Source organism: Equus asinus, chromosome 15 (assembly GCF_041296235.1).
Source record: "Equus asinus isolate D_3611 breed Donkey chromosome 15, EquAss-T2T_v2, whole genome shotgun sequence".
NCBI classification, from domain to species: domain Eukaryota; kingdom Metazoa; phylum Chordata; class Mammalia; order Perissodactyla; family Equidae; genus Equus; species Equus asinus.
The window spans coordinates 50,639,240-50,651,150 of record NC_091804.1 but is presented as its reverse complement, the minus strand read 5'-3'; the positions used below and the strand labels follow the sequence as shown (position 1 = coordinate 50,651,150).

General features: G+C 65.0%; 3 protein-coding genes across 10 annotated transcripts in view; 1 reads left to right on the top strand and 2 right to left on the bottom strand.

Annotated features, from left to right (window-relative positions):
- The window catches only part of ZGPAT (zinc finger CCCH-type and G-patch domain containing), a 21,215-nt gene extending 20,099 nt beyond the window's left edge, over nucleotides 1–1,116 (bottom strand). The window contains exons 1-2 of the mRNA XM_014849087.3: nucleotides 970–1,116; nucleotides 1–702 (exon numbers count right to left, since the gene is read on the bottom strand). Coding sequence (XP_014704573.3) covers nucleotides 1–554 — 554 coding nt within the window. The 5' untranslated portion in view covers nucleotides 555–702; nucleotides 970–1,116. The remainder of the gene's footprint in view (nucleotides 703–969) is intronic.
- Nucleotides 1,022–9,429, top strand: ARFRP1 (ARF related protein 1). 8 transcript variants are annotated; one of them, XR_011494737.1, is made up of 10 exons: nucleotides 1,022–1,181; nucleotides 1,728–1,826; nucleotides 2,071–2,158; nucleotides 2,385–2,467; nucleotides 2,875–3,033; nucleotides 5,780–5,891; nucleotides 6,091–6,172; nucleotides 6,392–6,462; nucleotides 7,205–7,305; nucleotides 7,374–8,502. XR_011494737.1 is itself a non-coding variant. In XM_044748821.2 (9 exons), the coding sequence occupies exons 2-9, from the start codon at nucleotides 1,734–1,736 to the stop codon at nucleotides 7,459–7,461; spliced, it is 765 nt and encodes a 254-aa protein (XP_044604756.2). In that variant the 5' UTR covers nucleotides 1,025–1,181; nucleotides 1,728–1,733; the 3' UTR covers nucleotides 7,462–8,502. The 8 variants fall into 8 exon arrangements, 4 of the variants coding, with proteins under 4 accessions (XP_044604756.2, XP_044604759.2, XP_044604757.2 ...); XR_006514403.2 differs by lacking the exon at nucleotides 5,780–5,891 and having other exon boundaries at nucleotides 1,025–1,181; nucleotides 6,397–6,462; XM_044748821.2 differs by lacking the exon at nucleotides 5,780–5,891 and having other exon boundaries at nucleotides 1,025–1,181.
- TNFRSF6B (TNF receptor superfamily member 6b) lies at nucleotides 9,386–11,862 on the bottom strand. The gene is made up of 3 exons (XM_044748818.2): nucleotides 10,624–11,862; nucleotides 10,324–10,527; nucleotides 9,386–9,802 (listed from the first exon to the last, which is right to left on the bottom strand). Exons 1-3 carry the CDS (start codon nucleotides 11,048–11,050, stop codon nucleotides 9,519–9,521), a joined length of 915 nt encoding a protein of 304 aa, XP_044604753.1. The 5' UTR covers nucleotides 11,051–11,862; the 3' UTR covers nucleotides 9,386–9,518.
- Between the last annotated feature and the right edge of the window lie 49 nt (nucleotides 11,863–11,911).

Here is an 11,911-nt window from a genome sequence, read left to right as displayed (position 1 = left end):
CTGCAGCTCTCCTGGAAGCGGCAGCGGCCCTCCAGGAAGAACGGGCAGGGCTTGAGCGCGCGGTGCGTGGGGTAGAGGTAGAGCACGCGCACGCCCGCCGCGCCGCCCGCCGCCGCCTCGGCGCCCACCACCATGGCGCCGTGGTACTCCAGCGCGCCCCACGGGCTGCGGTAGGGCGCGCTCACCGTGCGCCCGCTCAGCGCGGCGCCGGCCTCCCAGCCGGCCTCGGGCCCCGGCGCGCCGGCCTCGGGCCCGGCCTCGCGCTCGGGCTCGGCCTCCGGCCCCTCCGCGGCCTCGGCGGCGGCCTCCGGGAAGGCCGGGCGCTTGGCCTCGTCTTGCGCCGCGCGCTCGCCGTCCAGCGCGGCCAGCAGCTTGCTCTGCCTGACGGACGCCAGGCTGGCCTCCGTGAGCGCGATCAGCTCGCGGAGGTCCCGCTGCAGCCGGCGCAGGTCGGCCAGCTCGGAGGCGTCCAGGCCGGCGCGCAGGGCCCGCTCCACCTGCCGCAGCTGCGCGCCGTGGGCCTGCAGGGCGGCCTGCAGGCTGTCCTCATCCATCCCGAGGGCGCCCGGCCCCGGGGGGCGGCCCGGGTCGTCGCGGGGGGCGCCCGGGTGCTCGTGGGGGCGGTTGCCCGGGGTCTCGCGGCGGGGTCGCCTGGGTCCTCGGGAAGCGGCCCGGATGCTGGGGTCGGCCCGGGAGCCGGCGCTGCGGGGAGAGAAGCCGGTGAGCCGGCGGGAGACTGTGCCGGCGGGCGCGGGGCCCTCAGGACCCCCTCAGGGCCGCCCGCGGAGCCGGGAGCAGCTCGCGGTCCCGCCGCCGGGTCGAGAAGACAGGCGGGGAGCGGCGCTCAGCTCCAGGCGGAAGAGCCGCCGCCGGCTCCATCGGGCCTCGGCGTCGCCGCCGGCCGGGCCCCCTCGGCGCCGCGCCCCCGCCTCCGCGCCCCGCCGGGCCATAGAGAGCCCGCCGCCTCACCGGCTAGAGCGGCCTGGCGCCCCGCTTCCGCCCTCACGGCCGACCCGCGCTTCCTCCCGAGCGCGGCCGCCACCGGAAGTGCCTGGCGCGGGGGCCGCCGGGACGGCTCCGCCCCTTTCCGGACTCCTGGGCCCGCGACCCGTCGGGCGCAGCGCGGGGTCAGCGGGTCAGCGCGGGTCCGCGGCGTCAGGCTCGGCGGCCCGCGGGCGCAGGTAGGCGGCTTGGGTCTCCGCCTCCCGGGCGGGCCCGAGGCCTCGGCGAGAACCGGCGGACGGGGCTCCGCCGTCGCGGCGGCCGGCCCGCGGGCCCCGGAGACCGGTGTCCGGGCGGGGCGGGAGGCCCCGCACACGTACGCCGCTCCCAGAGGCGGGCGTCCGGGGTTTTCGCCGTGTTTCCCGGGCGGGCAGGGGCGGCTGTTCCTCGCGGGCCGGAGTGGGAGGGGCGGGGTTACCCGGCCGGGGAGCGCCTCGGGGGCCCGGGCGGGCAGCGGAGGGAGGCTCGGCGGTGACTGGGGAGGAGGAGGAGAGATCTGGTCTGTGTTCTGGGGGCAGAACGCCCCTGAGCGAGGACGCCAGGGAGACGCCCGGAGGGATGGGGAGAGTTGCGGGGAAGAGGGTCGGGCGGCGCGGGGAGTCGGGAGTGCCCCAGGCCAGCTCTGGGCAGCCGCGGGCTGGGCCGCGGGCGCCGTCCACCACTGTGGGCAGCTGGCGGGAGGGGGCGCCGTCGGATCGTTGTGACCGGTCTCTCGCGGTGCCCAGGGCAGGATGTACACGCTGCTGTCGGGCCTGTACAAGTACATGTTTCAGAAGGACGAGTACTGCATCCTCATCCTGGGTCTGGACAATGCCGGGAAGACGGTGCGTTCTTGTGCCCACATCCCCTGGTCCTTTTGATTTTATTCCTTCACTTGCACATCCACTGCCCAGACAGGATCCAAACCCCATTTAAGGCCGCGGGACAGTTGGCACCCGCTGCTTTAAACGCAAGACACTGTTCTGTTTTGCTTTGTTTTAGAAGAATGGGTCCAAGGGGGGATATTTGGGAAACAGACTTGGAAACTTCTCCAGCCCTTATCTGACACCTCTCTTTCCTTCTCCGTAGACCTTCCTGGAGCAGTCAAAAACCCGGTTTAACAAGAACTATAAGGGCATGAGTCTATCCAAAATCACCACCACCGTGGGTCTAAACAGTAAGGGGGTCCTTTAGGGCTGTGGGTTTGGGGGGCAGACCCCTGAGGATGCTGTGATGTTCTCAGGCCAGCAGGCAGGCAGCAGAGCCCTGTGTGTGAGGCCTCTGCTCCAGCTCCGTGGGCCGGTCCTGGAGGAGCACCAGAGTGGCCTACTCTCCCTGGAGGGCTGGGAGATGGTGTGTCAGGGATCAAGGCCACAGCCTCGCCCGTTTTCTTCTCCCCCCAGTTGGCACTGTCGATGTGGGAAAGTCTCGCCTCCTGTTCTGGGACTTAGGGGGGCAGGAGGAGCTGCAGTCTCTGTGGGACAAGGTAATACGGATGCCGTGCACTGCCTGCCTCTCGGGCCATCTCTCCCCAGGTGGCACCCCTGGGCCTCTTCCTCTCTCTCCTCCGGAAGCCTCAGCATCATTGTCCTTCCCTCCTGTCAGCAGCTCCCTTCACCCACTTTGTTCCTGAGCTGTCCGCTCCCCTAGTCCTTTGCCAGTTCCCGCGTTGCTCCCCCGACAGTGAGGACACACTTGGTTCCTTTTAGCTTAGAGACTGTGTTGCTAAACATGGCCAAGAAACAGATGTGGGGAAGGTGCCAAACCTGTGGTGCTCAGCTCCACCACCCGGGCCTGTGTCCCCTGCTTAGGACCTGTTCCCCATGGTGGCTCCTTCCCCATCGGGGAGGATGTCTTCAAAGCCCACAGTAACTGTCTCATCTTTCGCCGTAGGTTTGGGGCATTTCTCAGACCCTACTGTGGTGCTCCTGCCCCGACACCCCAAGGCTGGAGTCTGTATCCAGCTCAGCCTGCGCCCAGCACTGGGGTCCAGTGGTGAGCAGGGCAGACCTAGCTCCTTCCCTGGGCAGCCCCCTCTGGTGGATTGGCAGGGTGAGTTGGTCCAGCCCGGTGCTGGGCGCAGGTATACCTGCCCTGACGCTTGCCGGTAGCCCATGTGTTTAGAACTGAGTGCCCAGGCCCTGATTTCTGGTGTGACTCCAGTAGCAGGTACCCAGTGACCTTTTTCTAGTCCCCTCAAAGCATCTTCTCCTGCTCTCTTTTCTAACCAGGAGAGTAGCTTATGTCCTGTGGTCAAAAGATCACTGATAGGCCCTCTGTGGCTGTTTAAGTTGGACTGAGGCAGTCCAAACCCCAGACCCATGTGGGGAGTGAAACAGATCCTGATGTTCTGTCACAGGCCAGGGTCTCAGGAGCAGAGGCTGAGACAGAGGTTGGGGTGCGTATTGGTGACCAGCACCTGGGAAGGGACCCGAGAGGATGCAGGACCAGGCAGGGCTCCCATGCTGGGGCTGGAGGGACCGTGGAGAGGAGAATTGCTCATGGCTGCCCCCTGTCAGGCCATGCTGGCCAGGACTCCCTGCTGCCTGGCAGCTCACCATGGTGGGCTGCTCTAGGCAGCTGTGATCTGCTAAGGCGGCCCTTTGTGGATCAAAGTGGGTCCTGCAGGAGCCAACTAGAGGCTGACGACTGGGCACACAGCCTGCCACTGGGCAGCCAGACCGCAGCAAGGGACAGGTTCCTGTGCAGTCACCGCCCACCGTGCTCTGCTCGCCTCCACGCCCTGCGTTGGGGAGTGGATCCTCCAAGACCAGGGCCTTCTCCTGAGGGGAAGCTGGAAGAAGGAGAGAGGGACAAACTGTAGGCCGGCTTTGCAGCTGGTTGTGGCCACCTTCACTGCCACTCCTGCCCGTGCTGTGGCCTCGTCATGAGGGTCTGAGCCCCTGCCTGCTGAGCCCTCCTCTGGTGGACTCCTGGGTTCCTCACATGCTCCCTGGCCTGCCAGGGAGTGGGTGCCCTACCTCCTGCCAGGGAGGGGTCTCTGCTGAGCCCTGGACACTAGTTGCCCAATGTGCTCAGGAGGCAGCCAGGGGTCGTGACTCAGGGGGTCTCCTGCTGAGCCGCTGCCTTGGTGCTGACCACACCCCCAGCCCTGCAGAGCCCAGGCCTGGGGATGGACAGCAGAGTCCCCTGTGGGTCCCCGGGGGGTAGGAAGTAGAGTTCTTAACTCCCTCTCCAGGTCCTCAGTGCTGCGTCCTAGTCCCTGGTCCCCATGCAGTCTAGCACTGCAGCACTCTGTTGGGCCAGCTGAGTCATTTTGTCCCTGGTGGATGTCTGGTGGACCTTTACTCTTGTGTACACTGCCTCACGTCTGCCTCACACCTTCATCTAGACTGTGTGGTGGTGTCCATGGGTCTGTATGCCGGCCAGCCTTGGGCCACGTCCACCCACATGCGGGACCAGTTGGACCACCTGGCAGTCTGTCACAGGGAGGACTTCTGGCTCCTGTTCCTCCAGGCCACACACTTCAGCGTGTGCCCACCCAGAAGCCAAGGTTCCAAGCTTGAGCCCTTCTCACTTTCTGCTGGTTGTGTAGGATCCCCCCATGTGACCACATGTGACGCAGCCGTCAGGCTTGGGAGCATGGCAGGTGCTGTAGGGTCAGGGCAGCCTGCTGTGCCCTGGTCCTGCTCACACTCAGCCCCAGTCGTGCTGCTCTTGTCACTGCCACCACTGCTGGGCTGTCACCGTACATCTGCCAGGTATGGTGGTGGCTCCAGCACCCATCTGCCAGGGCCCAGTTCCACACCAGGAGTGAAGTCCTCTGCCAGTGCCTGGGGCCCCAGTGGCTGCCTGGTGATTCTCTCACTGGGCTTGCTGCAAACCCCACACAGTAGCCCTTCTTGTCTTGGAGACCTCCACTGTAGGGCCTGCCAGCTCCCTTGTTTCAGCCCCAAGACAGCCAGACTGCTCCTTGGAGCCCCTGCAGAATGCCTGCAACTCTCCGTCGCCCAGCACATAGGCCAGAGAAGTTCCTGTGTGTGGGGCTGGTGGTTTGCAGAACACTGGAGGCCCCTTGTTGGGTTCCTTCTCTGTGGCAATGCAGATAGAAAAGTTTGTCTTGTGCTGGGGTGGGGGTGCCCTGCTCATTGCACCCCAAGAATTGTCCAGGGCTACCAGGCTTGCCCCTCCCCAGTTGTCTCCCACCCTTGGGAACACATGCATCACCAGGGCCCTGAGCTTGCTGACCACTGGCTCGTCCTGCCCAGTCAGCAGAATGGCCTTGCTGTAGCAGTCAGTGTGGTGGTCTGTCAAATGTGCAGTTGTTCTGGGTCCCTGGGCTCTCTGATGGACAAGCAGGAGAGCTGGGGCCAAGTGGCCAAGATGCTGCTGTCTGCTCCCCGAGAATGCGGGTGCTCCTGACGTTCTCTTCTGATCAGGATAGGGGGTTGACTCACCAGGTCTGTGGCTGCATCCGTTCCGCCCTGTGCCCAGGGCGTCCCTCCCTCAGATGTCCCCGCTTTGTGCATCTGTCTTCCCAGAGGTCCTACGTTCCATTCGCACCCGCATAACTGGCCCCAGGCCCCAGTCTCTGGTGATTAAATGTTGCAGGGGCTCTTGTGACAGACACCATTGGTGTCAGCAAGCCCAGGGCTGACCGCCCTGCTGGCACCAGTCTGGCCTATAGAGCTGCAAGCTCGGTAGTGCCGGTTCCGTCTTTGGCCCTGCCATCCTGTGTAGGGGCCAGAGCTGCTTCTAACGTGGTGTTGGCCTCACCTGTCAGGCTTACTGTCTGAGTCAGCACAAGGACCCACCAGAGCACTCTCTCCACCTCCAGGTCTTCAGAGGGACCGGCTTGGTCTGGTCTCGTCCAGTCCCCAAGCCTTATCTTCCCCTTTTGGCCACCAGGAGGCTGCGGTCATGGGCGGTTCTCAGGAGCAGACACTGAAGTGGGGTTTGAGATGCAGCACTGGGAAGTGTGGGGGAGGGGGCCACTCCCTGCCCAAGCTCAGAAGCCCTTCCTGAAGGGGTAGGGGGCACATCTCCACTCCACCCTACCTCCCCGCCCCCGGAAGGGTCTTCTACTCGGGGCTGCCCTGGGGCAGCCGAGGGCCCATGGCTCAGCACCCCATTTCTGCCCCTCTTCAGTACTACGCAGAGTGCCATGGTGTCATCTATGTCATCGACTCCACTGACAAGGAGAGACTCTCGGAGTCCAAGCAAGCATTCGGTGGGTGTGGCCTGGCCAGGGCTGGGAGAGGGCTGGGGGAAATGGCTGGGTCCAGTCTGCACATCTCGTGTGTCTGGAGCTGGCCTTGTGGGGAGGCTGGGCCCACACCAGGTCAGAAGGGCCCTGGCCCAGAGAAAGCATCCCCGCCTGAGAGGTTGGCAGGGACGTGGGGACACCAGGGCAGAGGAAGGGTGCTCACTGCCACCTCTCCGCTGCCAGAGAAGATGGTCACGAGTGAGGCCCTGGACGGTGTGCCCATCCTGGTGCTGGCCAACAAGCAGGACATTGAGGTGAGCCCTTTGGTGTGAGCTCCCCACTGCCAGGGGGCAGGGGTGCCTGTTCCAGAGGAGGGCCATTGGCTTCCTTGGACACCCAAGCTGGGCCTTCCCAGGGTGCACAGAGCCCCTCCCCCAGGCCTCTGCCGCCACGTTGGGTGCCTTCTCTCCACTGGAGGGTGGCTGAGCCTGTCCCTCTGCAGCCGGCAGCCTCGTGATGGGGAGAATCAGGTGATAGTCTGGAGAGAAACGACAGGGACCCCAAGGTGGGAGTTAGCACAGCCCTTGATCTGTGTGCTGCTCTTGGGGTTGGCACCTCCCAGGACCAGGGGCAGCAGTGGAGGGGCACAGACAGGCCATTGGTCAGCTGCACCTGTCCACCCAGGTGTGGGGTGGCTTGGTGACTGCATGGACTGTCTGCGTGGTGGGGGTGCTGTATAGGCAGTGCCCCTTTTCTGGAGCACATGTCATGACCACCAGCGGTCCTGAGGGCCAGGGTGCGTCCTAGATCACGTGTGGTCTGTTCAGCTCTCTCTTCCCTGCCACCTGCTCCCATGTCCCTGTCAGGCCACTCACCAGACAGGACCCCTCCTGGGAAGAGAAGCCCCCAAGGGGCCACCACTGCTTCATACCCTGTCCTCAGCCCCCCGCCACGAGCTCATGTCCAACCCAGGCCAGCTCTAGAGGCTGCCCTGGAGCCGGGAATATGGCCTCAGAGGGACAGGGCACTGCTCCTCACGGCCTCGCCTCCCCACAGACTTGTCTCTCAATCCCTGACATCAAGACAGCATTCAGCGACTGCACCTCCAAGATCGGCAGGCGCGACTGCCTGACCCAGGCCTGCTCGGCCCTCACGGGGTGAGTAGGGCCCCATCTGGTGGGCCGGGGGCACGGCCGGCCCTGCCTCATGCCCACTGTCTCCACAGCAAAGGGGTGCGCGAAGGCATCGAGTGGATGGTGAAGTGCGTTGTGCGGAATGTGCACCGGCCACCACGACAGAGGGATATCACGTAGGCGCACAGCTCGTCCCCGGGCACAAGAGGAGCGCTCCTGCTGGCACCAGCCGTCCAATCCTGGGGGCTGGGTTTGCTTTGCCTTTTGGTTTTTCCATTTGCTTTGTTTTTTCTCTAAGACAAACTTTTCTCTGTGTCTGGAAAAGCGTAGGCATCTGGAGGCTTCTGCTGAGGGGATTTGGGGCAGCAGGGCCACCGGGCACCACACAAGCCCTATTTGACCCCCAGTGGGGCCTGTGGCCACATCAGACCTAGTTCCCCACCCCTGAGGCTCCGGTTGGGGCCGTGGGGGTGAGGCCTTGGCGTGAGCAGGCTGACTCTCCCTCTGGAGCTTGCATGTCTGCCCGGGGCACAGCCTCAGGGGAGCTGGTTGGAAGTAGGGCTTTCCAGAGCTGTGGGACCCTCCGGAGCTCCAGGAGCTCTGCATGGTGCACCCATGGAGGACACTGGGGCCACAGCTGCCCTCGGCCTCTGCCTCCTGTGATCTTGGAGGTGGGCTGGGGGCTGGTGTCACCTGGAGGGAGACCTTGTCCACGTCCCCGAAGGCCAGCAGGGCCTTGGGTTCTGATGCAGTCTTGAGACGGGGCAGGGAAAGTATGTGTGGGAGGCCATGTGCCCCGCCTCAACCCCACATGGCGTCATTTTGATCCTCAGCAAGAAGGGAAAAGCCAGGAGGCTGTGTTGGGTGTGGGTGTCCCCTCTTAAGCACACACACCTGCCACCAACATGGGACAACCATGGTTGCCCACTCCGGTTGCACGGGTGTATTGAGAAGGTGAGCTAGCTCCCCAAGGAGCTGAATTGGTGGTGTGCTGGGCCTGCATTCCCAGCTGGGGTGAGGAGTGGAGTCTCCCTCAGGTCTGGGGACAAGATGTCTAGAAATCCCTTTCCAGGCCTGTGCGGGGGAGTGGAGACCCCCCCACACACATATACACACGGCCCCTGTGGGAGCAGGCAACATCCAGTGGGCCAGGCTGTGGGCAGGAGGCTGTCTGGCTGGTGCTGGCTGGGGTAAGCATGCAAAATAAAGGTGGTCCGAGTAGCTCCTGTCCATCGTTGCTCTGGGTGTGGACTCCCAGCTGTCTGGGCACTGCCTTCCTGCTTCCATGGCAACAGCCAGAGACCTGGTGGCTTCGTGTTGGAGGGTCAGGTCCCTCCAGCCTGCCCTCCCTCCCCAGTGGGGGCCTGTGAGGAGTTGCTGGGAAAGGGATGAGTCAGGGTGGGGGTGGGGACCCAGCTGCAGGTGAGGTGACTCACTGGCTGTGAGGCCCTTCCCTTCCCCTTTTGGGGGTCAGGCAGGGGGCTCCAGAGCCTGAGGGGAGGGCTGGGAGTCCCCCAGGCTGTTCTGGAGCAGTCAAGCCTTCATCTGAGCCTGCCCAGGAGCAGAAAAGCCTTGTTTCCCAGAAAGCATGGGACGCACAGGCCTTGGAGGAAGTCTGGCTGGTGTCCTTCTGGGAAATCCCCACCGGTTGGGAGCGGGTTGGGATCGGTTGGGAGTGGGTGGAACTTGAAGGAAGGGCAGAGTAAGAGGGATGGGGTTTCCTGGCCACCCAGGGCACACAGTCTGGCACTGGCCGGTCCAAGCTGGGTCCTGTGCCAGGGAGTCTCTGGACTTCTTGATGTGCCCCTTCTGGGCACTGTCTGCCACAATGACCCTCCCTGGCCAGCCCTGACCCTCCACGCTGTCCTGACCCTTGAATGACTTGAGGGGTCACAGAGTGAGCCTCAGGGACCCCTGCCGCACCCCACAGCTGGAAGGGGCACACCTGCCACCTGGCCATGGTCAACAATGCTTCCCCCATCAAGGGTCTGTTCTGGTGGGGGATGGGGGGTTGGGCAGCCCAAGGGCTTGAGGAGCACTGGGGCGGCCCGTTGGGTGTCTTCCCCACCAGGCGTCCCCACTGTGCTCCCAGCAGACAGAGCGCTCAGTTTGACACACAGCTTTATAAAAAATAAACTCTTAGCACAACAGGAGCCTGGTCAGAAGCCTCCTTTGGCAAGGCTGGGGGCAGTGCCCACGGAGGGCATGGCCGGGGAGCAGAATAAATAAGGGGGTGCTCAGTGAGCCAGGAGGAACCGCTCTCGGATGGTGCGCTCCAGCCCAGGCAGCCTGGCCTCGCGCAGTGCCTGCAGCAGCCTTGCCAACAGCGGCTCAGTCCGCGCCTCACGGAGCTCCGTGAGCTGCTGCCACAGCTTCAGCTGCAAGGCCATTCGGCCCTCCCTGGGTGTCAGACTCTGTCCCCCGGGGCCCATCAGGGCCTGCTGCAGCCGCAGGAGCCTCTTGAAGGAGATGTCCTGGAAGACCACAAAATCGATGACGGCGCGCTCGCACTCCTCAGTTCCTGTAGGAGGGTCGGGGTCGGGGGCTCAGTCAGGCCCAGCAGCAGGTCGTCAGCCCGCAGACCCTGATGTCCCTGATGGGGACATTGGGAGGGTGCAGGACAAAGGGGAAATCCCTGAGCTAAGAAACGGGTGAGCGCTGAGAGTCTAGTGGGAGGGGGAAGTGGGGCTGCAAGATGGGGGGAGGGCTGGGAGGGGCCGTGGCCAAGGATGAGAAGCCTCACTAAGGGTCTGCCACTTCACTGCTGTGTAACCTCAAACAAGCTGCTTAAACTCTCTGGGCCTCCGTTTCCCTATGTCCGAGAGTGGGGTGGGGATAGCATCACCTGCCAGCACTAAAGTGCACCCCTACCACCCCAGGGCTCTGTGGGGGGGGGGGGGGACTTCCAGTGCCCCTTGACCTCACAAGGCTTCTGGAGGCCCTTCCCAGGGGCCAGCTAAATGCCTCATGTTCCAGGGCTGGACTCAGCTCTGAGAGCTGAGCGGCAGGGGCACAGGCTGACTCCATGGACCCCCGGGTCACCTGGTCCTCCAGACTCCAGCTCCCCGAGCGGGAAGGCGGTGCAGCTGGTGCACAGCGCGTCATGGGAGGGGGAGCCCGGAACGTTGACCGCCAGGCCCAGGGCCGTGCAGTTGCGGTGTGGCTGGCACTGCTCGGAGCTCGAGCTGCTGGCCGAGAAGGTGCCCGGCGCACACGGCTGGCACTGCGTGTTTCGGCTGGCAGTGCCTGGGGACGAGAGGTGGGGACGGAGTCAAGTGGAGCTGGGGTGTCTTCCTCGCCGGGCTGAAGTGCCCACGCCACCCCCCCGGGCCCCGCACCCACCGGGGGCCGCCACGCCGGCGCCGGGCGGGCAGGGCGCGTGCTCCAGGCAGAAGCCGGCGTGCGCGAAGAAGCCGGGGCGGCAGCGGCAGGCGCGGTTGTGGGTGGCCCCGCACGGCCGCGCCTCCTCCTCGCGCTCCCCGCAGATGACGTTGCAGTAGCGGCAGCGCTCCAGGTAGTTCCAGAACTGCGTGTAGTGGCGCGGCGGGCACGCGCCGCACGTCGTGGGGCTGTCCCGGCCGCACGGCCGCTGCACGAAGGTGCCCGGGGGGCACTGGCTGCACACCAGCCACTCCCGCGTCTCCGCGTCCCGCCAAGGGTACGTGGGCGCGCCCGCCGCCGCCCCGCGCACGGCCAGCGCCAGCAGCAGCGCGGGCAGCGCCGCCAGCGCCGCCGGCGGGGTCAGCAGCGGCAGCTCGGGCGCCCACATGGTCCTCTCCCAGCTGGAGTGGCGGCTTCGGCCTCCGGGCGCCCTGGAGCGGGGACAGCCTCGGCCCGTCCTACCTGCAGCCACCCGCGCTCCGGCTCAGCTGCGGTGCCGCGTCTATATGGGCCGGCCTCGCCACGCCCCTGTGGGAGGGGTCGGCGACCTCGGGGGCGATGCTTTGATCTAGTTGTCGGCAGCGTCACAGCTCTGGGGCCCCTCCTTCCTCGGGCAGCACTCCCCGAGCGCCTACCCAGCCCCGCGAGCCCAGTGCAGGGCCAGCCTTCCCGACACTAGGAGTATAGCTCGTGACCCAACGCCCCTGGCATCCAGGGTGGAAGGGGGGTCCAGCTTCTGCTCATCTGTGTCACAGAGGCTGAGCCGAGCTGGGACGAAGCATTCAGGGCGCCCTCACAAGGGACAGGGTGAAAGGGGGACCCTTGCAGACACCCCATCCTTCCTTCAGGGAACCTTCAAATCCCACCAAGCTCAGCAGCGCAAACAGCGTCCAGTAGTGCCAGCAGCTTTATTAGGGCGAGCCCTGTCGCCTGATTAAAAGCAGGTCTCCTGCCCATGCATAGGCCCCTGAGAATGTCCCCCAGAGGATGGAGCAGAGGAGGACCCCCTTCCCGGTCGTGGACTCAGCTGCGAAGCCCCCAGGGCTCCCCCCACAAGCCAGCAGCAGGGTAAAGTTCTGGAAACACCTTCCAGCTGACCCCCCTGCCCCCAGACCTTCGGGGGGTTCAGGGCTTCTTGCAGGTGGGTTCAGACCCTGCTGCTGTCTCAGAGCTGTCCGAGACACAGGACTGGCCTCCCTCGAAGGTGGGCTCTTGGCCGGGGTTGCTGTGCTGGGTCTGGCCCACGCCC

What these genes read in the sequence shown, in the direction of transcription:
- TNFRSF6B (XM_044748818.2), bottom strand. Translation starts at nt 11,050, where the DNA reads ATGTGGGCGCCCGAGCTGCCGCTGCTGACCCCGCCGGCGGCGCTGGCG. An exon ending in CGCCGGCGTGGCGGCCCCCG is followed by an intron (nt 10,528 to 10,623) that starts GTGGGTGCGGGG and finishes TCTCGTCCCCAG; the next exon opens with GCACTGCCAGCCGAAACACG. An exon ending in GCTGGAGTCTGGAGGACCAG is followed by an intron (nt 9,803 to 10,323) that starts GTGACCCGGGGG and finishes ACCCTCCTACAG; the next exon opens with GAACTGAGGAGTGCGAGCGC.
- ARFRP1 (XM_044748821.2), top strand. Translation starts at nt 1,734, where the DNA reads ATGTACACGCTGCTGTCGGGCCTGTACAAGTACATGTTTCAGAAGGAC. An exon ending in TGGACAATGCCGGGAAGACG is followed by an intron (nt 1,827 to 2,070) that starts GTGCGTTCTTGT and finishes CCTTCTCCGTAG; the next exon opens with ACCTTCCTGGAGCAGTCAAA. An exon ending in TGCAGTCTCTGTGGGACAAG is followed by an intron (nt 2,468 to 2,874) that starts GTAATACGGATG and finishes CTTTCGCCGTAG; the next exon opens with GTTTGGGGCATTTCTCAGAC.